Genomic DNA, 26,715 nt, shown 5'->3' with positions numbered 1-26,715 from the left:
GCTCCGGTAAGGGTTGGGCCTCACTGTGAATCTGAGGCACTTTCTGGAGGGGCCGGTTGATGGCTATGTGGAAGTACTAGCAGATCGGACACTCACCAAGTTCTATCTCACTGCCATGGGCGATAAGAGAGAACAGAGGGAGGGTTGGGGCCGTTCCACCCTTTATGCCCTCGTTCAAGAGCATGCGGTCTGGGGTGCACCCATGGCCCCAACGGACTGCCGGTCTCATCCACATGAGGCGCTGTCACACCTACAACAGTTCCCCAAGCATAGAACCCCCAGTGACCACCTCCACCACCCCCCTGGAAAAGGAGGAGGCAAAACACAATAAGGAAGGAGATTTTATTTTCCAGTGGCTGAGTGCATTGTAAACAGTGAAGAGTCAAACAGGAACCTGTGACCCTAACAGCCAACTGGCAAAGGGTGCACCCAACACAGTGTTGTCAGAATATTTAGCCAACGCGCGCCTCGTAAGGTATCATATGAGAAGTGGTGACATGCTGGCCACTGAACCAAAGTGTAAACCCTGGATATGATGGAAACCATTTCAAGCCAGAGGGGGGGTGCTCCAGCCCCAGCACTTGTGTGTAAAGAGGTATGTACATGTGCTGGAAACATTATCCTAACACAGGGTCAGACCAAGCAATCTGAGTAGAGCAAATAAACACGTTTGTCCTAGACAAGGGAATGTGGATGTACCCGTCTGCCAGGGTTAAGTTCATAAGCCAGAGACAAGGAAAGTACATCTACAGTAAACACCGTGATCAAACCAATCGAAAGAGCTAATTCACAAGAGACTGAGGAAGGCAGCATGGCATCTGCCCACCAGCAGGGGAGACTAATGTTATCTAGGGATACACTTCAAACGACACATTTCAAAGGGCTACCAGACTATAAGGGAGGAGAACCCTTCGTTATCCAGCACTGAGGGCATGTCTACATGGTCATTCAACAGGCTAAGGGGCTGTTTAATTGCAGTGTAGACGTTCAGGCTCTGGCTGGGGCCCTGCAAGCAGGGAGGGTCCTAGAGCTCAGGCTCCAGCCCGAACATCTACACCACAATTAAACAGCCTCTTAAGCCCAAGCCTCATATGCCAAGTGGAGACATACCCTCAGGGATATAGGGGTCAGCACCCTCTGCTTCTGTGAATGTTGGACCCTCTAGCCCAGTGGTGGTCGATCCTAGAGGCTCTCCCAGTCGATTGCCATCTCCGGTGGTGCAGCGTGGCTGCTGCTAAGGCAGGCTCCCTGCCTGCCCCGGCCCCACGCTGCTCCCAGAAGCAGGCAGCATGGCCCCCGGGAGCGGGGGGCCTCCTTCCGCATGCTGCTCCTGCCTGCAAGCACCACCCCCACAGCTCCTATTGGCCAGGAACAGGGAGCTGTGGCCAATGGGAGCTGCAGGGGCAGTGCTTGCAGAGTGGCAGCAAGCGGAGCCACATTCCCCCCCACCCCCCTCCGGGGCCGCAGGGGCATGTTGGCCCCTTCCAGGAGCGGTGTGGGGCTGGGGTAGGCAGGGAGTCTGCCTTAGCAGCAGCCACGCTGTGCCACCATCCAGGGGCCACCGGAGGTAAATGCTGCCCGGCAGGAGGCCGCACCCTAATCCCCATCCCCCTCCGGGAGCCAGCACCCCAAACCCCCTTCTGCACCCCAACCCCCTGACCCTCCCCCGGAGCCAGCACCCCATACCTCCTGCACCCCAAGCCCCAGCTCTGACTCCCCCTCCCAGAGCCAGCACTCTGTACCCCCTCCTACACCCCAACACTCTGCCCCAGCCCAGAGCCTCCTCCTGCACCCAAACTCCCTCCCAGAGCTTGCACTTCCATTCCCTGCCCCAGGCTCAGCCCAGAGCCCCCTCTCACACTGCTTAGCCCCAGGCCAGAGCCCACCCGCCCTCCCAAACCCCTAACCCAGCCCAGTGAAAGAGAGAGAGTGTGAAGGTGGAGGAGAGCATTCACTGAATGGTACCTGCGAGGCATGGTTTAGACTATAGGTGTTTGCTGGAGAGGTGGACAGACCGGTGTGGCAGGGGCTGTCACACAGGTTAAGCTCCAGCCAAGAAGCAGAAGGATACAAGCGTGGCTTACAGTCCTGGGCTCCCTAAGGAGAGTGTCACAGAGCCATTACAAACCCCACAGCAGGGCCACGCGATTCCTGGGTTCTTTACAGAGATGTTACTGCCGTCGCTACTCCACAGAGAACAAACATCAAACTGGCCGACCCTCTCCTCCAGCCAACCCCCTGCTGCACCCATTGCTATCTTCATTAAACTGAATGTTGGGAAAGACATCTAAAACCAGCAGATTCCGACTTCTCCCCCGTGTGGGACTGGAGAGAACCAGCCTCTGTTCCCCTAGGGCAGGGGGCAGATCTGTTATTTTTAACATGTATTCGGTTTAAGGCAAGTGGTGTTTTCTTTTCTTAAGAGGAAACTCTTCATCCAGAATGTGCGTGAATGTTCCAGGGAAGCGACGAAGACGCTAAGTTTGATCTCTGCTGTTGAACAGACACTGCCCCAGAAAGTTGGGAATAACTTTTCAATACAAGAGTCAGGTTACAAATACGATTCTGAAAACAAACCGACCTCTGTGCTATTAAACGCACCTGAGAGGATAAAAATGTAAAGAAACGTTCAAAGATCCATAGATTTGAAGGCCACAAGAGGCCATTACGATCATCTAGTCTGACTTCTTGCATAGCACAGGTCACAGACCCTGACGCAGAGATTCCCGCAGCCAGCCCAGAGCTTTTGGTTGTGCTACAACTTCTAGAAAGCCATTCAGCCTTGATTTAAAGACTCCAAGTAACAGAGAATCCACCTCATCCATGATGGTCAGTTACCCTCACTATTCAAAAGTCTTTTACCTTTTGTACTTCTCTCAACCTGGACAGTGAAAACAAGCTAACCGGTTCATTTCTCTCTCTTTCTGGTTTCACACACTAGCTTTCACACACTAACTTTGGGTACGTTCTTCAGAGCAGGGGCCACATCTCTCCTTCTTTTGTGCAGCACAACGGGGCCTTTGCAATCCAAACATTTAATGGTTTGTCAACTGCTGCAGGGGAAGCGTTTCCATCACATGTTTAGAGAGTGATTTCATGAAAGCGCCACAAAGCAGATTGTGGGGCTCCAATCACTTGCCTCTATGCCGTTTACACTGTACTTGCGTTTCTGAAGACCCTGCAAGACCTCTCCTGGGATCTGCAGACAAAGCGGGATTGGGAGAAATAACGGGTTTGAGTCATACTCAAAGATCCATCTGTAAGAGGTCGGTTTGTATTCTTAAACTTACAACTGAAGATTAAACTGCTGCTCCTGCAAGGAGCTCTGTGCAGAACCCCACTGGGAGCCCCCTGGCCACAGCTCATTTCAGGATTAGATCATAAATTTCCCCAGTTTAGATGCAGCCCATGGGGTTTCTTGTACCTCCTCTGAAGCAGCTGGCACTGGCCACCATTGGCCAGGATACAGAACAAGTCCTGATCCGATACAATTACTGAGAGCCTACAAATTAGCTATAAGCTAAAGAGAATTAATAGCCCTAGACTTTAAGCAGAGAATTTCCTAATCAATGTCTGTGATGAGAGTTTGATTCTGCTTAGGATGAATCTGCTGTTTCTTAAACAATTCTGTTCATGACGCATGAGCCCAGAATAGAATCCAGCTCATTCTCCCATAGCTGGGATGGCTCTGCACTACAAACACCCCCTTATTTTAGGCATTAAAGTCAGAAGGTGCGACTCCAAAGACACGCAGCGATCAGGTCTATTGAGGAAAGTGTCGTTTTCACAGAAAAACTCTGAGAGGGACAACATAAGGAGATACGCCTTTCCAAAACACACGGTAGAGACAGCGGAAGAACAGCACCCGAGGACAGCTGCAGATCCCAACACGTAAGCCCCATTGTTAGTAGAGTAAAACTAGGCAGAGCCTTGCTGGATCTCTGCCCCCATCAACGCCTCCCCTTGCATTTCAAATCGGATCAGAAAAATCTGCTTCCCGTCTGCGCAGGTCCTGTTTGGGGATGTTTGCCATACCTGTTGGAGCTGGACTGCCCTGTAGCTACTGCCCTGCACAGCAAAACCATCATTCAAAAAGAATTAGACAATTAAACAGAAACACCCAGGCCCTAATAGCGGCCAGGTCTTTGTGCAGGTTAATTTGGGCTTGCATAGGTGCAGTTTGCTGCTGGACAGGACGATGCAGGCAGGGCAGCTCACCGGCTGGATCGACGCAGGTCACTGAGGAGAAAGTGCAGTTTCTCGGTCACAGCAACCTGTGAACAGAGGGGGAGACGGGAGGAAACCGGTCAGTGGTTTGATGTAAGATGCTGCTCTTGTTCTCTTATTGTCTCATCACAGGCTGTGAGGGACGGAGCCTTGTATGATTGGGATGAAGGCTCCCGACTTGTCAGAGGCCCCAGACGATGGGCAGAGAAGAACAGCAGAAGGAAAAGGTCGGATATCTAATCAGAACGGGCGCCTCCATGGTGGCTCTCATCACAAAGCAATGAACACACTCTAGCCAGGAAACATTTCATCCCCCAGCGAAATGCAGCCACCTCTGCAGTGGAACGGGAAAGCCATTTAACAGCACATAGCAGTGCTGTGCAGAAGAAATCCTGCACGAGCTGAAACTGCAAAGCGTGTTTAGGGAGACAGAATGGAGAATGCAGCCAGGATTAACTCCTGCAAAAAGTGCCAGGGGGTCTTTAATGATCACAGGTTGTCAGGACCTCAGTTTTACTTCCCCTCTGAAAGATGCCAACACAGAGGCACACTGCCCAGGGGTGCATCATTGAACGGGGGCAGCACATCGCCCCCTAGTGCTGCAAGAGGGCATTACAGAGAACACTGACAGGAGAGAACATTTACTCAGACACTCACATCGCTCCCTGACACGTAGCCCTCTCGAGTATTGGATGGACAGCAGGGTCAGAAGGAAGAGCACCACCTGGAGCCCCTGGGTGCTCCTTGGAAGCACTCATCAGGCCTGTCCCTGCAAGGCGTGATCCCAGGTTGAGGTGGAAGAGCTCAGCTCAAGAACGCCCTGCTGTTGGCGATGGCCTCTGCACAGCCAGTTGGCTCACGTACCTGGTAAGGCTCCGGGTCCTGGAGTCTCTTGTGCGCAGGGCTGAGCAGGCTCAAAGAGGCGTGCGCGTGGCTCTTGATTTCCAGCAGGCCGGGAAGAGCCTGGCAAACCTGCTTGGAAGGGGGGAGGAGGACAGAAGGACGAAGGTTTGTATTAGAAGCAAGAGCTGGGCCTGAGCAGGACAGGGGTCTGGATCGAAGACGAGGCTGAGTTTGGGGGAGTTCAGAGCTGGGGTTTGCTTCTCCCCACATCTAAGATTGACTGTTACGACACTGCAATGGCACGATAAGAACGGTAAGCGTAAAGCGCCTCGTACACATTAATTCTCAAAGCCCCCCGCCCCCCCCAGAAGGTATTATCCCCACTGAGGGGGGAAACTGAGGCCCAGCGAAGGGAAGTGACTTGCCCAAGGTCACCCAGCAAGCCAGAGGCAGAGCAGAAGAGAGAACCCAGGACTAAACCTACCAACAGCATAGATGCCGCGGAAAGTGAGTCATGAACAAACCCCCTAAGCTGTGCTGCTAATGAGGCATCCCACTGAGCCACTTTTGCCCGGCTGCTATCCTCCCACGAAGGGGAGGGCACCTGCCTTCCCCCAACCATGTGCTGCCTTCCAAACCAGAGCATGGGATCTGCTGTGAAGAAGGCCCTACGCACAGCTCGGTAGGGGCCAGTCAGCTCAGTTGGCCTGCAAGGCTCTCAACAGCCAGAAAACGAATACACACAAGATTCAAACATATTCGCAGTTCCCCAGGGCACCTGATTCCAGATCAGCAGAACCACTTCCCGCTGGGGACAGCCTGGGTGCTGCCAGAGGCGCAGCTCACGCGCCAGGAGGAGAGTGGACCGAGCTGTTGACTTTCCTGCACTCTCCCTTTCATCCAGGTGACTCCCAAAGGCCTATTCGGATGTTTACTCTCTGTAGGAACTCCATAGACAGCTTCCCATCCAAAAGCAGCCACTTCTGGGGTGGAAGGTGGCAGCTGTCTGACTGCGCAAAGCAACACTACCCAACAGCGTAGGGCAGGAAGCGATTATTACATCAGTTGAAAATGGAGAGGTGGGGGGGTCTAGGTGAAGGGAATGTGAACACCCAGGTTTAACCCCTGGACTCCTGCAATTTGTGCCAAGCGGACAGTACCTTGGTTTTCTCCCACCTCTGACAGATGATACAGCACCCCTAATATCTTGCTGGGGCAGTACTGATTTGAAGGAAACCGCGCCACCACCCAGCACTACTCTAAGACTTCTCTAGAGGTTTCTCATTCAAGTACTGGCCTAAGAGGCAGCCTGCTTAGCACCAGAGTGTCAATGGGATCACAGCTGGGGGAGTCACGGGGGCAGGGGAGCCAAGGAATCAGCTAGGCGGGGAGAAAAGCTTGCAACATGGTCAAAGAAGCAGCAGCCCGGCGGCTTGCAAGGAGGGAGGGGCGCATGCCTTCTCTGACCTGTCCATCTTTAAAGTAAGTGCGGTGCAGGATTTCCACGGCCATGGGAGTCACCCTCCTGGCCTCCTCACTCCTCCCCAGCAGGCGGACAGCCACTTCCTGCCCTGCCCTGGGTGGGGGCTCCTCCTCCAATGCCATGAGATCCATAAAGGCAAGACCTGCCAGGAATCGGAGGCAGACGTTAGCCGCCCGGGTTAGGGGTGGGAGCGCGCTGGGGTTCAGAGCAATGCTGCCCCTCGTCGGGGAGCTGTGCCAGTTTAGATCCAGTCCGAGACCGTGGCTTCATCAGCCGGTGCCCACAGTCTGACTGTGAGCCAATCTCCCTGGCAGGCGCACGGCTGAGCCGTGGGGGAGAGGTTATAAGCAGGGGATGTTGCAGGATCTCCTCATTCAGGTGGGGGGAGGAAGGGGGCTACATTGCTGCAAAGGTCAATGGTCCCAGCTCTGGGAGGCAGAACACGGGCTGGGAACAGCAGATTTTCCGTTCCGGACGAGCCTCTGGGGATCCCACACCTACAGCTGCCCTCGGCCACAGGCTCCGGGAACACCTGGTGCTTTTAGAAACTGAGTAAACAGCAAAGACGGGCTGCTCAGCCCAGGGGGCAGGGAGAGAGGAGGGGGTGCTGCGAAGCCAGAGGACTTTCCCCTGGCCCGCAGAGTGCTGGGAGAAATCCCAGCGCAGCAGAATTCCCCTAGGGAACGGGAGCCCCAGCCCCAAGGCCAGAGGGAAACACGCAGGCGTCTAGGTTAGATCTGGGCTGCGACAGGGAAACACTGAGCTCAGGAGCTGTTCCACTTTGGTCGACGTCCCTGGAGGCTGATGTTCTTAGGCACAGCCTGGCTAGCAAGGCAGGCTTCCCTGCAGCACCGTACTCTCAGCCCTGAGCAGGGAAGACCCACAGCCAGGGGGAAGGGCCAGTCGATCCTGGGCATTCCGCTGGGACTGCCAGCAAGGGGGCTAGTATGGTTGAGGGGGAGTTTTAAAGAGACCCTTTCATTAGTTGCCAATTCGGTTCCACGTGGTAACGGCCAGACTCAAACCAGGGACCCAAAGCGATGTCCACCTAGCCCAGCTCCAATCCTGCCCCCCTAAATCCAGAGCCAGGACTCGGGCGTGCGAGCTGTGTATGTTTAAGACACGGTGTCTCAGGTCTCTGGGGGACCAATCTTTATACAGCCAGGTCTGTATTCCCAGGATGTTGTTCTCATTTTGCAGGGCAAGCACTGGGTCAATGTCTCACCAGTGGCATCAGAGAGCCTGTACACCACCTTGCTCCCCGGGATGGTCATCTTCTCTTCGTCTTCAGTCAGCTTCAGCTTGGGGCAGCCATTCACCTTCACTAGCTACAGGAGGAAAGAGCAAAGATGAAAAGCTCGTCAGTGCCTACCGCACAGGAGATCTCACTTGTATGCAGGGCCGTCCCTACCTACGGTGGTGCCCTACACTGCTCCCCCTGCGGGGTGGGCACGCTCAAGGGCTCCAGGGCCGTGGGGGCAGGAGCTGTGGGGGGCAGCAGCAGGGCAGGGAGGCCCAGGGCAACACGGGGGATTAGTGGGGGGCCTGGTGCCGGCAGCAGGAGTCGGTTTCAGCTTTAATCACCTAGTGTTAATGACGGAACAGAGGCGTGTGGGTATATACAGATATATATATACACGCCTGATTCTTTTCTCAGTTTACCCTAGCATAACTCCCCTGCCTTGGGCATAAACTGGCTATGAATAAACTGAGGCTGGAAATGAAAAGAAAGTTTCTAATCTTCAGAGGAGTGCGGGTTTGGAACAGCCTGCCAACAGGAGTACCGGGGCCAAGAACCTAACTGCTTTTAAGATGGAGATTGATAGATTTGTGAACGGGATTATCTGAGAGGGTTGCCTGTGATAGCAGGAAGCTGGACCCAGTGATCAGGAGGGACCTTTCAGGCCGATGCACTATGGTCTTTACTCTCGATTCAAACCCAGGTCAATGAGAGGAGAATCAGGCCCATGATTTTTAACCTGACAGTGTCTCTTTAGTCGTGTCAACAGGATATCCACCAAAATAATTCCAGCGAATCACAACACTGAACTCACAGAGAGCTTTTCATCCAAACATCTACAGCCGCTGATACTATCACACTTTGCATACAGTGAGTCAATGGCAAAATTAGGAGGAGAGCCCAGCTCTGACACCCAGTTCCCCTTTCTAAACTCTGGGCCACGGGGCCTCTTTCCAGTCCCTATTAACGAAAGTGGAAGAGGAGTCGAGCTAGTTGAGAAAACGGCAACACCCCCCTCGATCACCCAATAAACCCAGACAAGCATTGCAGCCTTAATGGCTAGTATATCATTGTTGCTAGTTTTGTCAAGAAGCTGCAGGTTGGTGCAATTGCTAGGTTTGCACTGAACTCCGGGTGTGTGTGGGTGTGTGGGGGTGTGTATACAGCAGGCCTGCACAACATGCGGCCCGGGGGCTGCATGCGGCCCGCATGGGCTCACTGTGTGGCCAGCGGGGGGTGAGTAGGCAAGCAGCGGGTGAGGGAGGGGGGCTGAGGAGGCAAGCGGGCGGGCAATGGCGGGGGGTGAGTAGATGAGCTGGAGGGGTGGGGGGCTAAGGAGGCAAGCGGGCGGGCAGTGGCGGGGGGGCAGGTGAGCTGGCGGTAGCGGAGGGGGGCTGAGTAGGTAAGCTGGGGTGGTGGGGGACTGAGAAGGCAAGCGAGCGGGCAGTGGTGAGGGGTGAGTAGGCGAGCTAGGGGAAAGGGGCTGAGGAGGCGAGCGGCGAGTCAGTAGCTGACCTGTTCTACTGATCTAGTCTGGCTCCCATCCCCTCTCCAAGGGTTGCAGCTGTCTGGAGATGCTGCCTTCCTCATTCACATCTTATTCATTCAACAGGGCAATCGATTACAAAGTGGGGGGAAGATCTTATTCTACTTCTAGCAAAAAGACATTTTTCTTTTACCTTAATTATACTACCTTAGGGGCCCGCTATAAGCATATTACCAAGGTTCAATACTGCTGTTTCAGCAGGGCGGTGCTGGGGAAGGAGGTTTTTTTTCCACGGGGTGGGCGGCGCTGGGGGAGGGTTCCCGGGGGGGGCTGGGGGGTTTTGGCCCTCAGCTGTTTTCTTTGGAGTAATATGGCCCTCGCCACTTTACGAGTTGTGCAGCCTGGTATAGAGTAACAGAGCTGTGGATGGGCTCCTGTTGGACTATCCCAGCGAGGAGGTTACCTTGTAAACACAGTCCAGGGAGGGCTGCAGCGGGCACGTCACCAGATTGGTCCCAATTCCGATCATGTCAATTTCATTCCCCTAGAAGAGGAGACAGATGACAAGGAGTTGGTATTACCCTTATTACTTGTTGGCTGCATCAGTGTCTAGCAGCCTCAGTCTTGCCTGGCCCAGGACCCCACTGCGCTAGGTGCTGTACTAACTTGCCCTGAAGAGATTACAACCTCTGCCCCTTGCTAGCACCTTCCCTCTGAGGATCTCGAGTTCTTTACAGACATCAGCCAAGCCCCACAACACCCCTGGGCAGGGGGAGTTCAATGCTAAAGGCCACACAATGAGTCAGTGGCGGAGCTGGGAGTCAAACCCAGGAGTCCCAGACCCCCCTGCCCTGCTCTAACCACTGGACAATTCTTTCTCCCTTGTGCTGTATAAAGAGCCTCCCTCCACCAGCTGGCATGGGGCTGGGACATGGCTCACAAAGGTAGCATCCCATAGCGAGAAGCTCCCCGCTGAGGAAAACCCCTCGGATGAAGGGGACAGAACCCCCATCATCTTCCTGCCCAAGTCCTGGACCAGCCACCTCTGCCCTCCCTTCTGTGAACACAGGGTCTCTGGCTGTTCCCCATCTTTGGGAACATGGTCATTGAATAGGAACACGGTATGTCTGGCCCCAGAGGGCTCCCCATTGGGTTCCCAGAAGGGCACAGGCAGGAATAGCGGTTCCCATTTGGGAGCAGAGCCTTGGGCCACTAGCCTGGTAGTCGTGGAGAGTGGCAAAGCCTGAAGCTCCAGAGGATGGCAGACTCCCACCCCAAAGCCGCTGCTGGCCAATGGGGAACGTCCTGCAATCTACTGATGCCCCGAACCAAGAGGCCTGATTAATCTCTCTTCCCTTGCATAGCTACAAGTTCTTCCCTGATGGTGGGGAAGGCCACAGGCTGGTCGCAATCAGGGAGCAGCACATGCCCACCTGGACAGCTCATGGGAACATGCAGATTAAGGGCTTGTCTGCCTGTAGGTAACCAGGTGCCCGAGTGTTTGTCTACCTGCCCTGCTAAGAACCCTCCCGTTCCCCCCATGTCTGAAGGCAGCAGATTCAGTCTCTTCACTCCTCAGGCTTGTCTACACACACAGTTATTCCAGAATAGCGATTCCTTATTAACACCACGCGTGGATGCTCTTATTCCAAGCGCCTTATTCCAAATTAGCTTAATCCATTTTTCAAATGGATTAAATCAGAATAAGAGCAACTACACATGGAGTTAATCAGGAATAGTTAATCCACTTAAATTCACACCCTGCCTTAGTCCAGATTAATTGTCATGTGTAGACAAGCCCCTAGACAGTTTCCCAAACAAGCTGTAGCTTGAAACACCACCTCCAAGAGGCCGGTTAGAACTAGGACCATCTTACCTCCTGCATTAACTCCTCCAGGTTCCTTTCACTGATGTCATTGCTCACAGCAATGGGGATGGTCGCAAACCAGGGAACCTGGAAGCTGGACACAATGGAAGTGAGTCGCTATAAACGGCTGCAGGATTCTTACAAGGGACAGGTGCCCCAGCATTGAGCTTACGGCACAGGTTGGTTGAAGCTTTGCTAGATCTGAATCCCGGAGGGTGGATGAGTGTGTGTGTCCCCATCGCGGCTCTCAGCCCAGCCAGAAATCGGGACAGTTTGCTCAGCACCCTGGAAACTGCCCCAGGGATCTGAGAGTCAAGCTGGGCTCTTTTGGGTTTGTGCAGCATCACCAATCACAAAGAAGCTGCAGGCCAAATTTTGCTTTCAGTGGCATCTGTGCAACCCCATCGTCTTTCATGGGGTTCCACTGAGGGCAGAGAACTTGACTCCGTGACCAGGAATCAGTGAACAATTCTTAGTGAAACATAAGCCATAAGGGAATCCAGCTCCCTTGTTCCTGCAGTGCCATCATTATCAGCCTAATCTTTTATTACTAGGTTTGGTAACATCCAAATCTCCTGGATGCTTTTAAAACATAAGAGAAAGGCGCTGTCTCTGCCGTGCAGCGCTTATAAACTATGGCTGGGCTGGGCGCGGTAAGGCAGTTAGGGGGTCCAATTCTTGAAAATCCAGCCCAGAAGACAGACAGACAGACCGACCGACCCTCCTTTTGGTTGGGTAAGATCTGACTGCTCATCTGACTCTTACACATGGCGAGTAAGGAGGGGCCATCGTCCAGGGTCAGTAACTGCCCCCACATAGGAGGCCCCCATGCAAAGTCTAGGTAAAGGACTCTGTCCCAGCAGAGGGGTAATAGCGTCTGCTTAGCAGCATGGCACTCACTCGGCACTGCAGGTCCGGAGCACCTGGCGAATCTCCCTCGCCTGCTTGCCGAGGTCTCCGCTGTCCACGCGAATCCCTATCGTGCGGTATCCCAGCTGGTTCAACGCCAGCGCCACGGCGCAGAAGTTTGGGATGCCACTCCTGCCAACAGCAAGGAGGAGGATGAGTCTGGCTGGCAAAAAGGCCTGGGAACCCCGCCCTCTGTGACATGGAGCGGCAGAGATGGGCCAAGTAGGCTGTGTTCAGGTCAGGGGCAGGAGGCGATTCGAGGTTCCACATCCAGGTCAAGGCAAGGACAAAGAGGAGAGCAGGAGAGAGGGACTCCCCAGGGCGGTCATCATCAGAGCTGTCCTATCCCCAGCGTGTGGGAATGGAGGACCGCCCGCCATGCACAAGAGACGGAACACACTGGAGGGGTCCCAGCTGGGTTCTAAGACATCGTCTCAGAGATCCTGCATTTAACCAGCTGCCCTGGCATTGCTCCCCCCTGCCGGCTTCTTAACCCCACATACACTTTATATATAAACCCACAGCCCATTTGGACCCAATCTGACCCCGTTCACCATCTCTGCTCCCGCAGTCGATGGGACATCACTTACATCGGTCACCGTGGAATCCAGGTGCCGTGAAACAATCACGAAGCATCGAGCATGCTCGGAAAAGGCCACCGCCGCCCCTCGGCTCCTCACCCCATGACGGAGTAAGTGTCCACCAGCCCTTGGAAGTTGTGGGGGAAGGCGATGGCGTACGACACGAAGGCAGCCAGCTCCCCGTGGTTCACTCTGTCGTGGGGGACCCGCAGCGTCTGGCACACTCGCCTCAGCCACGACTCAGCAAGGGGCAGGAAATCCACCGGCTCATCTCCGTCCAGGGGCTTCAGGGTCTGCATGGGAAACAGCACCTCCATGGTACCAATCGCATCGTCTACAATGGCCGCTTTCGGTAGGGCCTGTAAAAAAACATCTCGAGATTCCTCTGCCCCCTGCTGGCTCTGAAGCAGCAGCTCCGTAGAGATAATTCCTAAATGCAGGCAATAATGATGCACAAAGGCCATTCAGCTATGTGCAAGTGCCCAAACTGAGGGGGCTGGTGGCCGCTGCCAGGAGCCCAGGGGGTGTTCCTGAGCTGCGTGAAGCTAGCAAGACTGTGACCACTGTTGGTTTTTCAATCCACAGGTGGTGCCCCAGGGACACTACAAATCCCAGCATGCAATGCTCCGAGGAGGCAGCGGGATGGTGCTCTGCGAGGGTCTAGTGTGCTCCGATGACGTGCCCATCACCCGAGCAACGATAGCAGTGCATTCCCATAGCACGTGTCAGGGTAGCATCTAGGCACGAACACCACGGTTAGGCGGACAACTACGGGGAGCAGGATGGAACCATCCGGGTGGGGAGAACTGAAGCTGAATAGCTCCTAAGAGAAGGGGTGAGAGCCCCAGACTACAGCACAGGCCTCCGCCCCCTCTCATCGCCGTGCGAAGTTATTAAACGAATCCATCCTCACCCCCCACCCCACCCCGGCACGGACACGCACCCGGGGCTGCACCTCCGCCAGCGACGAGAAGGACATGATGTAGGAATGGGCCACGGTTCCCCGCACCGGAACCCCATACAGCTTCCCTGCCAGCACGTTGCTGGTCCCATCGAAGCCTGGAACGGAGAGATCGGGGGCACGTGGGCGAGGGGAACTGAGCAAAGGGGAACGGGAGCAAAGGGGACAGGGAATGCCCTGCTGCGAGGAGCTGGCACGCCGACCTGGCTCCTGGGCTAAGCTCACCCCCTATGTAGGAGTACTTGGATGCAGAAAGGCCCCCATCCGGGCCCTGGGCACGTCGCAGCCCGAACTCCAGCAGCTTCTTGTCTGGGCCAGCAAGCATGCGGAACCGGGCAGCGTTAGTGGCCACAAGGCTGGAAAAGGAAAAACCCAAATATTCCCTGAACGCCGACCCCGGCTGGACACCAAGCAAGGCCCAGGAAGGGTCAGGCCCCACGCCCATGAGCTCCCTGCTGACAGGGGCAGATGACACAGGACACATGCTGGGAGGCTCGAGGGCGGATCAGTTTGACCAGACCATGTGGGAGCCAGAGGGCCCTGACTGGAGCTGCGGACGGATCAGGTTGGAGGATCTGAGTTACAGGGGGAGTAATGTGGAGCCAAGCACCAGGCAGCCCACCTGGGGGTCAGGACGAGGAGGGTGCGGTGGGGGAGAGGGACACGGCTCCAGCTGTCAGGGGCGGGGAGGGCGAGATGGATGAGGAGACCCAAGGGGACACGCGGGAGACTTTGGAGCACCACAGCCAATGGGAGCGGGAAGAGCAGAGACGTAGCCGGGGATCAGCGCACAGACACCTGCGCCGCCCTTGTGCGGGGCAGGAAACGTTCACAAGTGGCTGGAATCCTTCATCTTAACACCCAGCATGTGCCGCCCCCAAGGGACCCCCACCAAGTGCATCGCCCCAGCGCCCAGGGGCCCCAGCAGCCCCACCCAGCACATGCTGCCCCAGGGCCCTACAGCCTCCAGTGCCCCCTACCCAGCGCGTGCCACCCCGGGAGCCCCTACAGCCCCACCCAGCACTTGCCACCCTGGGGGCCTCTACAGCCGCACCCAGCGCGTGCCACCCTGGGGGCCTCTACAGCCCCACCCAGCACGTGCCGCACCCAAGGGACCCTACAGCCCCCACTGCATTGCCCCAGTGCCCCGGGGACCCTACAGCCCCCACCCAACGTGTGTCGCAGCAGGGCCCTGGGGACCCTACAACAAACCAGCAGGTGCCGCCCTGGGGATGCTACACCCACAAAGCTGTGTGTCCCGGAGCCTCTCACCTGGCGTAGTTGACCAGACACAGCAGCGTGGTCTCCAGGATCTGCACCACCAGCAGCGGCCCCTTCACTTGCAATAGCGGAACCTGCAGGGGAAGAGCCGTGGGAAAAGGGGGGTTCGCCCCAGCTCATCTCTCTTCCTCACCCCACCCCCGCTCCCCGGCCCGGTGCCTCAAAGCCGCACCCGGCCCCCACATCTGGCCGACGCTCTCGCGGGACTCGCCACCACGTCCTCGCCATGTCGGCAAAGCCGCCGGAGCGATGCGCCGCAAGCAGCACGTCACTGGGTTCCAAGCAACGGGCCCCTCCCGGGCTAGGACTGGGCCGTGTCACACACCCGGGCTCTGTGGCTGCCCCGCTTCTCTAGCACAGCTGACTCCATCACCATCCTCAGTCAGCCTGGCGCAGAACCTGACCCACATCTTGGCCTCCTCCCTTATCCCTCCCCTCCGTGCCTTCAATGTCTCCCGCCTTTCCCCTCTACTCTCCCACCTCAATTGCTGCGGCCTCCCTGACGCCCACCCCGGCCCTTGCTGGCCCACACAAGCCCCCGTGGCTGCAATCGCCTTGGAATTTCTCTAGCATTTCTCCTGCAGGGGCTTTCAGTTTTTAGCTGTAGTGCTGCCTGCGATACAGGGCCCTTAGCTGGAGATACCAGCTCTTCTACAGAACTTTTTGCCTGTCAATCAGAAAGCCCTTTACAAAGGAGGTCAGTGATGTTACTCCAGCTGGGCTTCTAAGACCTCAGGAGCCTTGGGGTCTCCTCTCTACCAGATGGAGTCCCAGTACAAGGGGGAACATCAGGCTGGAGACAAAGGAAGGGCCCCCCCACTTATTAAGTCTGGTTTTACTCAGTTTTCTCCCTAGAACTGATCGCACAAGCCGGAATCCCGGGCTCTCCAGGAACGGGTGGACATCCTCAAATGGTCTGCAGAGATGCCTTTCTGTGACCTGGGGAAACTGCGTTTCTCACGAACATTCAGTCCTCAGCTCCTGCCGCACAAAGTCTGGAGACCTTTAACTACCAGGCTCCCACCTTGAATATTCCTGTGTAGCTATATATGGGCTAGTCCATCAATCATTCTGTATTTCCCTTCTCTTTCTGTAGCTCCTCCTTCTAGGGACTTTTCTCTGACTATTTTCGGAAGCCAGAAGCCTCCATCCTCTCCAGACTAGCGCCTTCCTTTCCTATAGAGCAGATAAGAGTCTTTTAATAAGACTCTGGTATTTGGAGGGAAATGGCCTTGCTTTATTTACCTAAGAACACTCCACTCAGTGCACGCCTTAGTTTGCAGGACAAGTTCATCCTTCTGGTCTTGAAGAAACCAGTGTGAACTAAACCCAAAGTCAAGCCGGTTTCAGCGAACGCAGCCAGAATCTGATTGAACTCTCATTGCACCAGCTCTCACTCTTTTCCACTGGTGCGATGCACACGTGCCTACAGACTGAGACATTCAAACAGCGGCTGCATCCACACCCCGCCCACTGCAGAGGAAACTGCAAGTCCAGCACAAAGGGGCAGGACAGTCTAGTAGGAGAATCACAGGATTTGGAGTCAGGACTCCTGGGTTCTGTTCTCAGCTCTAAGCCCTGGGTGAACAATCAAACTTACAGGTGAGAGATGGGAATGGAAGAGAAGCCAGGCGAAATGCATTGGTTGAGCCACCCACATTATATAACAATAGTAACCAGCCTGTATATCGCACCTTTTACCAATAGATCTTAAAAGTGCTTTACAAAGGATGTCAGTATCATTATCCCCATTGCACAGATGGGGATACTGAGGCACGGAGGGGGTCACGTGACTTGCCCAGGCAGGCCAGTGGCAGAGCCAGGAATAGAATCCAGATCTCTCCAATTTCAGTCCAATGCTCTATCCACTAGGCCACCCTGACTCAGGAATGATTCACAGAGACTGCCTGAGAGTTCTCAGCCTGCTTTACACCGAATTGCGCGGCTGCTATGACTAACGCCCACCGTGGCGAAGACGATGGAGCCCTCCGGCACAGAGGAGATGGTGACTTCGGAGGCATCCACGGTGCGCAAGTAATCGAAGAAAGCCTTTTCCACAGTGCTGGGCAGGACCGACTGCAGGTACTCGATTTCTGGAAAGCAGCCAAAGATCGCTGTTCACAGAGGAGCACCCTCGTGCCCTGGGAGAGGTGTCCCAGCGGCAGGCGGGGCTGTGGGTTTAGATGATGTCACTACCAAAGTCTCCCTGAGGGCAGGCAGGGGATTTTTTCCCAACCCCCATGTTGTTCACTAGCCCTCTACGGTCCCATCTGCCCTGCGAGAACCACCCCACTGCAGCTCCACTGTGCTCCCGCCTGGGTAGCCACAGTCCCGAGTCCGGCTGCCTCCCCGTTGTGCTGGGCTGAGGCATGAATGGAGAGGAGAGTTCACACCGCCGGTCCCAGGTCCACAGAGCAGACCAAGCATCACCCCGGAGCAGATGGGACCGAGCAGCTGGTCAGAGCACCCACGACGGCACCGTGCTGGCAGTGACTGTGCTCAGACCTGGCTGTGGGCAGGGAAATTCTGATCCCAAAGCAGGGCCTCGGTGAGAAGACCATGCGGCGGGAGGATGGACATAACGCCCAGTGATGGCTGAGGCAGAACAACGGCCAGAGCAGGGCTCCGGCTAGCTCATTAGCTCGTCTCCAACAGCAGCCCCAGCACCAGCTGCTTCGGTGGAAAGTATAAACCAACCCACAATGGTTGCGTCTGACCGGAGATGACCCTTAGAACATGAGAACGGCCATACTGGGTCAGAGCAAAGGTCCATCTAGCCCAGTATCCTGTCTGCCCACAGTGGCCAATGCCAGGTGCCCCAAAGGGAATGAGCAGACAGGTTATCATCAAGTGATCCATCCCCTGTCGCCCATTCCCAGCTTCTGGCAAACAGAGGCTAGGGAAACGATTCCAGCCCATCCTGACTAATAGCCATTGATGGACCTATCCTCCATGAATCTAACTAGCTCCCTTTTGAACACCGTTAGAGTGTTGGCCTTCACAACACCCTCTGGCAAGGAGTTCCAGAGATTGACAGTGCGTTGCATGAAAAAACACTTTCCTGTATTTGTTTTAAATCTGCTATTAATTTCATTTGGTGGCCCCTTGTTCTTGTATTACGAGAAGGAGTAAATAACACTTCCTTATTTACTTTCTCCACACCAGTCATGATTTTATAGACCTCTATCATAGCCCCCCTTAGTTGCCTCTTTTCCAAGCTGAAAAGTCCCAGTCTTATTAATCTCTCCTCATACGGAAGCCGTTCCATACCCCTAATAATTTTTGTTGCCCTTTTCTGAACCTTTTCCAATTCCAATACATCTTTTTTGAGATGGGGTGCCACATCTGCACGCAGTATTCAAGGTGTGGGCGTACCATGGATTTATATAGAGGCAATATGATCTTTTCTGTCTTATTATCTATCCCTTTCTTGATGATTCCCAACATTCTGTTCACTTTTTTGACTACTGCTGCACATTGAGTGGATGTTTTCAGAGAACTATTCACAATGACTCACTCCAAGATCTCCTTCTTGAGTGGTAACAGCTAATTTAGATCCCATCATTGTATATGTATAGTTGGGATTATATTTTCCAATGTGTATTACTTTGCATATCTCAACATTAAATTTCATCTGCCATTTTGTTGCCCAGTCACCCGTTTTGTGAGATCCTTTTGTAGCTCTTCGCAGTCTGCCTGGGACTTAACTATCTTGAGTAGTTTTGTATCATCTGCAAATTTTGCCACCACACTGTTTACCCCTTTTTCCAGATCATTTATGAATATGTTGGATAGGACTGGGCCCAGTACAGACCCCCTGGGGGACACCCTATTTACCTCTCTCCATTCTGAAAACTGACCATTTATTCCTACCCTTTGTTTCCTATCTTTTAACCAGTTACCAATCCATGAGAGGACCTTCCCTTTTATCCCATGACTGCTTACTTTGCTTAAGAGCCTTTGGTGAGGGACCTTGTCAACGGTTTCCTGAAAATCTAAGTATATTATATCCACTGGATCTCCTTTGTCCGCATGCTTGTTGACCCCCTCAAAGAATTCTAGTAGATTGGTGAGGCACGATTTCCCTTTAAAAAAAAGCATGTTGACTATTTCCCAACAAATTATGTTAATCTATGTGTCTGACAATTTTGTTCTTTATGATAGTTTCAACCAATTTGCCCGGTACTGAAGTGAGGTTTACTGGACTGTAGTTGCCAGGGAGACCTCTGGAGCCCTTTATAAAAAATGGCATCACATTAGCTGTCCTCCAGTCATTTGGTACAGAAGCTGATTTAAATGATAAGTTACAGATGACAGTTAGTAGTCCTGCAATTTCACATTTGAGTTCCTTCAGAACTCTTGGGTGAATACCATCAGGTCCTGGAGACTTATTACTGTTTAACATAAGAACAGCCATACTGGGTCAGACCAAAGGTCCATCCAGCCCAGTATCCTGTCTGCTGACGGTGACCAATGCCAGGTGCCCCAGAGGGAGTGAACCTAACAGGTAATGATCAAGTGATCTCTCTCCTGCCATCCATCTCCATCCTCTGACAAACAGAGGCTAGGGACACCATTCTTTACCCATCCTGGCTAACAGCCATTAATGGACTTAACCTCCATGAATTTATCTAGTTCTCTTTCAAACCCTGTTATAGTCCTAGCCTTCACAACCTCCTCAGGCAAGGAGTTCCACACATAGACTGTGCACTGTGTGAAGAAGAACTTCCTTTTATTTGTTTTAAACCCGTTGCGCATTAATTTCATTTGGTGGCCCCTGGTTCTTATATTATGGGAACAAGTAAATAACTTTTCCTTATTCACTTTCTCCATACCACTCATGATTTTATATACTTCTATCATATCCCCCCTTAGTCTCCTCTTTTCCAAGCTGAAAAGTCCTAGCCTCTTTAATCTCTACTCATATGGGATCCGTTCCAAACCCCTAATCATTTGAGTTACCCTTCTCTGAACCTTTTCTAATGTCAGTATATATATATATATATTCAGATGAGACGACCACATCTATACGCAGTATTCAAGATGTGGGTGTACCATGGATTTATATAAGGGCAATAAGATAGTCTCTGTCTTATTCTCTATTCCTTTTTTAATGATTCCTTACATCCTGTTTGCTTTTTTGACTGCCGCTGCACACTGCGTGGACGTCTTCAGAGAACTATCCACGATGACTCCAAGATTTCTTTCCTGATTAGTTGTAGCTAAATTAGCCCCCATCATATTGTATGTATAGTTGGGGTTATTTTTTTCCAATGTGCATTACTTTAATTTATTCACACTGAATTTCATCTGCCATTTTGTTGCCCAATCATTTAGTTTTGTGAGATCTAGTTTATCAATTTGTTTAAAAACCTCCTCTAATGACACCTCAATTTGGGACAGTTCCTCAGATCTGTCGCCCAAAAAGAATGGCTCAGGTTTGGGAATCTCCTTCACATCCTCAACAGTGAAGACCAATGCACAGAATTCATTTAGTTTCTCTGCAATGACCTTATCGTCTTTGAGTGCTCCTTTAGCATCTTGATGGCCACACTGGCTGGTTAGCAGGGTTCCTGCTTCTGATGTATTTAAAAAATATTTTGCTATTACTTTTGGAGTCTTTGGCTAGCTGTTCTTCAAATTCTTTTTTGGCCTTCCTAATTATACTTTTTACACTTCATTTGCCAGAGTTTATGCTCTTTTCTATTTTCCTCATTAGGATTTATCTTCCACTTTTTAAAGGATGCCTTTTTGCCTCTCACTGCTTCTTTTACTTTGTTTAGCCATGGTGGCTCTTCTTTGGTTCTCTTACTGTGTTTCTTAAATTGGGGTATGCATTTAAGTTGAGCCTCTATTATGGTGTCTTTCAAAAATTTCCATGCAGCTTGCAGGGATTTTACTTTTGGCGCTGAACCTTTTAATTTGTTTCACTAGCCTCCTCATTTTTGTGTAGTTCCCCTTTCTGAAATGAAATGCTACAGTGTTGGGCTGCTGAGGTGTTTTCCCTGCCACAAGGATGTTAAATTTAATTATATTACGGTCACTATTACCAAGCAGTCCAGCAATATTCACCTCTTGGACCTGATCCTGTGCTCCACTTAGGACTAAATCAAGAATTGCCTGTCCCCTTGTGGGTTCCAGGACCAGCTGCTCCAAGAAGCAGTTATTTAAGGTGTCAAGAAATTTTATCTCAGCATCCCTTCCTGAGGTGATAGGTACCCAGTCAATATGGGGAGAGTTGAAATCCCCCATTATTATTATTGAGTTTTTTATTTTAATAGCCTCTCTAATCTCCCTGAGCATTTCAGAGTCACTAACACCATCCTGGTCAGGTGGTCTGTAATATAGCCCTACTGCTATATTCTTATTTTTCAAGCATGGAATTACTATCCATAGAGATTCTATAGGACAATTTAGTTCATTTAAGATTATTACTTCATTTGATTCTACGCTTTCTTTCACATCTAGTGCCACTCTCCCACCAGCACGACCTGTTCTGTCCTTCCAGTATATTTTGTACCCTGGTATTAATGTGTCCCATTGATTATCCTCATTCCATCAGGTTTCTGTGATGCCTATTATATCAATATCCTCATTTAATATGAGGCACTCTAGTTCACCCATCTTATTATTTAGACTTCTAGCATTGGTATATAAGCACTTTAAAAACTCGTCACTTTTTGGCTGTCCCCTAACATAGGGTCATCTACACCCCAAACGAGAGACACTCGGCTTTAACTGTAATCAGCTTTATCTGCCAACTGAAAGCACTCAGGAGCCAGGGAGAATAAACACTTTGCCTCTCTGTAGCCACTTCCCTCCCAGGATCTCTAACTGCTCTAGAACCACCCTGGAAGGCAGGGGAGAATCCCGGGGAAACTGAGGCACAGGGCAGGGACATGACTTGACCAGGATAACTCAGGGGATCAGTGGCAGAGCCAAGAGTAGCACAGAGCTCTCGACTCCCCATCTTGTGCTCTAACCACTAAGCCACCCACCCTCTGAACCAAGGACCTTATGATGCCAGCTGGCAGAGGGCACAGGGGTAGATAAAGGTTACAGCGATTCTCTTGGTCTGGTGTTTACACCTTAGTTCACCAAAGAGCGTCAGGTAAGATCTCTACTGAAAGCCTGCGTCTCACACTGGTCATCACAATCCTTGCCAGAAGAGGCTTGAAATGACCCCAAATGACGTTTTGTTTTCATACACAAGTAGTGTTTTCCTAACTCTGCAGTGCAGAATATATGGTGATTTGGATTGGACAGCGGGCGGGAGAGATCCATTAGGAGAAGGTTTGGGTAAAGGTTTCCCAAGCACAAAAAGGAACTAAATCAGCTATTTATTTGTGAAGTCCCTTGATTTGGGGCAGCTGATGACAGAGACAAAGCCACACAGGAGAGACAAAGCTGCCAAGCTGGGGTAATAGTTAACAAGTGATAACCCAAGTCACAGAAAGACAGAGTTGTGATTACTGCTACTGACTGGCTATTAATTGAGCAAACACTGGCCTCATTGAAGTTCAGGGGAGATTTGCTATCAGCCTGGAAGGAAGCCAAGATTTCATCCCCTCCCCTCCTCATTCGCCTGTTTGCCTTATCCCCCATGATGCCCTGTTTTTATAGAAACAGACTGTCACTTGCTGCATGTTCATGAGGTGCTCTTTGCAATAAAGTCCTGTCCTGGAGCTTCTGTGATAAATAATAATAATGGCACAGCTTAGAGACAGAGGGAGCAGGCAAAGAAAGAAATCTGGGCTGTGAGGAGTTAGAGAGAGAGTGAATACTGAGATCTGGTCTACACAGGTTGGCGCTCAGGGGTGGGAAAAGTCCATGCTCCAGGTTTGCTGCTTCTGTCGACCTTGCGACGTTCACTCAGGAAGGTGGAGTTCTTACACTGACGGAAAAACACCTTCTATTGCTGCAGTCATAGAATATCAGGGTTGGAAGGGACCTCAGGAGGTCATCTAGTCCAACGCCCTGCTCAAAGCAGGACCACTTCCCAACTAAATCATCCCAGCCAGGGCTTTGTCAAGCCGGGCCTTAAAAACCTCTAAGGATGGAGATTCCATCACCTCCCTAGGGAACCCATTCCAGTGCTTCACCACCCTCCTAGTGAAATAGTGTTTCCTAATATCCAACCTAGACCTCCCCCACTGCAACTTGAGATCACTGCTCCTTGTTCTGCCATCTGCCACCACTGAGAACAGTCTAGATCCATCCTCTTTGGAACCCCCTTTCTGTCTGCACTATGGGATTATGCCAGCATAGCGACGCACCGTATCTCTGCTACAGTGCAGACCTGGCCTCAGAGTCAGGGAAGAGGCAGTTTACAGGGTGGGCAGCGTAGGAAGGTGGCATTGACACATCACAGGGAGGAGTGACCTTATAACAACCTAGAAACCTAGACAGAGGGCCCCATGCTCCCCCGCTCCCTAGGCAAGCAATACTCAGAGACATGGTACAGTGTCTCTAGTAATGCCCTCCCGGTAGGGACCCTGCCTGGGGTAGGTGAGGGGAATGCAAGGGTTGTGACCTCGATTTGTGCCACACAGGTGGAAGCCCAGGGAGTTTGTAGCCCACCCACCACATGAGGCAAAACCTGTCCCGGCCCATTTCCCCAGCACCAATCCCCCGGCACTGACGTCCAGCTCCTAACACTCCCCTAAGCCACTTACCCCCCGCCTGCCCCACCCAACACCCACCTGCCTTCAATGCTTCCCTGCCCCACCCACCCCCTGCCTGCCCCTAATGGTTCCCTGCCCCACCCATCCCCTATCTACCCCACCCACCCTCTGCCTGCTCCAATGCCCCATGGCCCGGCCCCTTTTGCTCATTGGCACTAACCCCAACCTTGCCTGCCACCTGCCCCTGCCCCTACAACTCTCAGGCACTGATGTCCAGCCCCTAACACTTCCTTGCACTAACACCCCCTCCTCCACCTGCCCCGAATGCTCCCTGGCACTGCCTGCTACTCAGCCCTGCCCCTACTCAGAGGTGGTGCTAGCCCACTGGGGGCCCCCCCAGGGAACCTCCTCACACAACACACACTAAAAAAGCAAATGAAGTGCTGCCTTGTGCTGCTCAGGGCCCTACGTCTTAGTCTGCTTATGCCTAGCGCCAGCTCTGTCCCTACTGCTCCCTGGCATTGACCCCTCCCCTGCCTGCTCCCAGGGCTCCCTGTCACTGGCCCCAGTGCCCCCCCACCCACTCCCTGGCACTGCCGCCAATGATCCCGGACAGTGCCCCCCCCCCGTACCCTGGCACTCCCCCTCCCTGGCACTGTCCCCACCCTGCCTCCCCCCCCACACTCCCTGGCATGGCCCCATATCCTGCCTGCCTCCCCCCCACGCTCCCTAGCACTGTCCCCACCCTGCCTCCCCCCCCCGCTCCCTGGCCCGGCCCCATATGCTGCCTGCCCTCCCCCGCCTGCCCCCCACGCTCCCTGGCATTGACCCCTCCCCTGCCTGCTCCCAGGGCTCCCTGTCACTGCCCCCAGTGCCCCCTCCCACGCCCTGGCACTGTCCCCACCCTCGCCTGGGCCGGCCCCGCCCTATATGCTGCCTGCCCCCCTCCCTGGCCCTCGCCCGCTCCCCGGCCCTACCCGGCTCGCGGAGGCGGAAGGCCCGCAGGAAGGCCAGGCACTCGCCCAGCCCCGCGCTCAGGGCGAAGCCCCCCCGAAAGGGGCAGCGGCGGAAGAAGAGCTCGAACTCGGCCGGCTCCCGCTGCCGCCCCGCCCGCCAGTAGCCGTAGGCCATGGTGAACTGGTAGAGGTCGGTGAGCAGCGCCAGCGAGTCCCGCCGCCCCGGCTCCATCCCGGCCCCAGCTCCCGGGGAGCCTCGCCACTGCGGGGCGGGCGCCAGCTGCAGCGTCACGTGGGGGCCGAGGGGCGCAGCAGCCAATGGGAGCCCCCTCCGCCCGCAAGGGCGCCTGGGAGTTGTAGTCCGAGCGGGGCCGCGGGACACACGGGGCAGGGACAGCCCGCCCGTTGCCCATCAGTGGGTGGCCCCTCATGCTGTGTAACCCTTCCCAGCTGGGCTCGGCTGCAGTGACCTCCTCCCCCAGGCCCATATTGGTTAACTGGGAGGTGGGCGGGCTCACCCGCCCACTGCTAAAGGCCCCTGTCGGACTGCACGGGGATTCTGTGCCCCCCCTTCTAGGGCTTGGCTCAGGGATCGGGTCCCTAAAGGTATTGGGGCTCCAAACTTCCATGGAAATCAATGGAGCCTAAAGAGGGTGACCAGGTGCCTGGTTTTCAACTGGAAAGTCCGGTCACAAAGGGGAGCCGAGTGTCCAGTCAGATCTACTGACCGGACACCCCTAGTCCGGTTACTGTGGGTGGGGGAGGCAGGGAGGCGCTAGGCTATCACCCGCGTCAGCCCCTCCTCAGCCAGGGCTGCCTCCTACCTGCACCAGGTGGCTGCAGCTCCCTGCTCTGCAGAGGGAGACAGGGGAGAGGAGGGAAAGAGGAGTGATTGTTGGGCAGGGCCTTTGGAGAACAGGGAGGGGAGGGGAAGGCTGAGGCCTGGGGGGAAGGGGTGGGTCCTCAGGGAGAAGAGGTTCCAGCACTCTTGCTGGAGTGTCCCGTTTTTAAATATTACAAAGTTGGCAACCCTAAGCCTAAATACTTTTAGGAATCTGGGCCCAGGTGCTTCCCTCACAAGGCTCAAACAGCAATTTACCAGGTACAGTGCACTGGACTTACACTTCTGTTATAATGTAGAAGTTCTTACACCGCATTCATCATTGTAATAGCAGGGTGCCTTCTAGTCACGCATTAAGCAACCTAACAGCTACCACCTGTAGTTTGTTCCTGAGCTTTGAAATTCAAGTCCTCGGTTCCCCAGAGCCAGGTAAATATTATCTGCATTGTACAGGTGAGGAAACAAGTGAACTGCCTTATGCAATATAGGGAGTACAGGAGACTGAAATCACTGCTATATAACTATTAAAGTTAGTAGAATGGCACCTGCTTATGGAAGCTGTACAGGTATATAATTCTTCTAAGGCCCTAGCAAGAACAAAGAGCAAAACTAGCCAACGTTCTACTAAATACAGCACAAGAAATCTTTGCCTTGTTTTCTAATCATACAAAGGAGATATTCTTGTTTAATCAGAACAGATCAAGTTTATTAATTTTATTTAACTAGTCTCTGTAAATCATTAAAATTGCTACTTCTGAGGTTTCAGCCAATCATTTACCTTGGTTGGGAATTTCTACAAAGGAAAAAAACCAAGCTTTACAGGATCATACCATTCAAAAAGCAATCCTGTTAGGCATACATGCTGCACTGTTCACCAGATCTTCACACACAAGGCTAGAACTTCTAGCGTAGATGATACCATTGAACAGAAGAACAGCCATACTGGGTCAGACCAATTGTCCAGTCAGCCCAGTAGCCTGTCTTGACTGCAGCTGGTGCCAGATACTTCAGAGGGAATGAACAGACCAGGGTAATTTCTAGTGATCCATCCCCCATCATCCAGTCCCAGCTTCTGCTGATTGGTTTATTGACACCCAGTGCATGAGGTTGCATTCCTGGCCATCTTGGCTAACAGGTTTTGATGGACCCATTGTCCCTGAACTTGCCCAGTTCTATTTTGAACCCATTTATACTTCAAGAAAGGAATTAGAGTTCACAGAGTATAGGTCCATTAATTAAGATCATCTAGTAGTCCAGCCTCCAGCATAACAAGCCATAAGACTTCCCTGAACTAACCCATTTGAACATGAGTATTTTTTACAAAAACATCCAATTGTAATTTAAAAATGTTCACTGGGGAGTCCATCCTGAGCCTGGGTAAGGGTTTTCCAAGGGTTATTTACCCTCACCTGACCT

At 53.1% G+C, this 26,715-nt stretch overlaps 1 protein-coding gene across 2 annotated transcripts; it reads right to left on the bottom strand.

The window, feature by feature from the left end:
- Positions 1 to 325: 325 nt before the first annotated feature.
- NAPRT (nicotinate phosphoribosyltransferase) lies at positions 326 to 24,723 on the bottom strand. Of its 2 annotated transcripts, none has more exons than XM_054017691.1 (13): positions 24,480 to 24,723; positions 16,844 to 16,971; positions 14,870 to 14,952; positions 13,823 to 13,953; positions 13,580 to 13,695; positions 12,736 to 12,929; positions 12,047 to 12,187; positions 11,156 to 11,240; positions 9,743 to 9,823; positions 7,779 to 7,881; positions 6,538 to 6,695; positions 5,092 to 5,202; positions 326 to 4,274 (listed from the first exon to the last, which is right to left on the bottom strand). In XM_054017691.1, exons 1-13 carry the CDS (start codon positions 24,688 to 24,690, stop codon positions 4,215 to 4,217), a joined length of 1,602 nt encoding a protein of 533 aa, XP_053873666.1. In that variant the 5' UTR covers positions 24,691 to 24,723; the 3' UTR covers positions 326 to 4,214. The 2 variants fall into 2 exon arrangements, with proteins under 2 accessions (XP_053873666.1, XP_053873667.1); XM_054017692.1 differs by having other exon boundaries at positions 5,092 to 5,199.
- Between the last annotated feature and the right edge of the window lie 1,992 nt (positions 24,724 to 26,715).

Source organism: Malaclemys terrapin, chromosome 2 (assembly GCF_027887155.1).
Source record: "Malaclemys terrapin pileata isolate rMalTer1 chromosome 2, rMalTer1.hap1, whole genome shotgun sequence".
NCBI classification, from domain to species: Eukaryota; Metazoa; Chordata; order Testudines; family Emydidae; genus Malaclemys; species Malaclemys terrapin.
Note: the sequence above shows the minus strand (reverse complement) of the source record. Positions and strands in the feature narration are given on the sequence as shown.

Excerpts from the sequence above, each read along its gene's own strand:
- NAPRT (XM_054017691.1), bottom strand. The coding sequence starts at position 24,690 with ATGGAGCCGGGGCGGCGGGACTCGCTGGCGCTGCTCACCGACCTCTAC. Across the intron at positions 14,953-16,843 it reads GCTCCATCGTCTTCGCCACG|GTTCCGCTATTGCAAGTGAA; the intron begins GTGGGCGTTAGT and ends CTTCCCCTGCAG. Across the intron at positions 5,203-6,537 it reads CTTACTTTAAAGATGGACAG|CAGGTTTGCCAGGCTCTTCC; the intron begins GTCAGAGAAGGC and ends CCCCCTTCCAAG.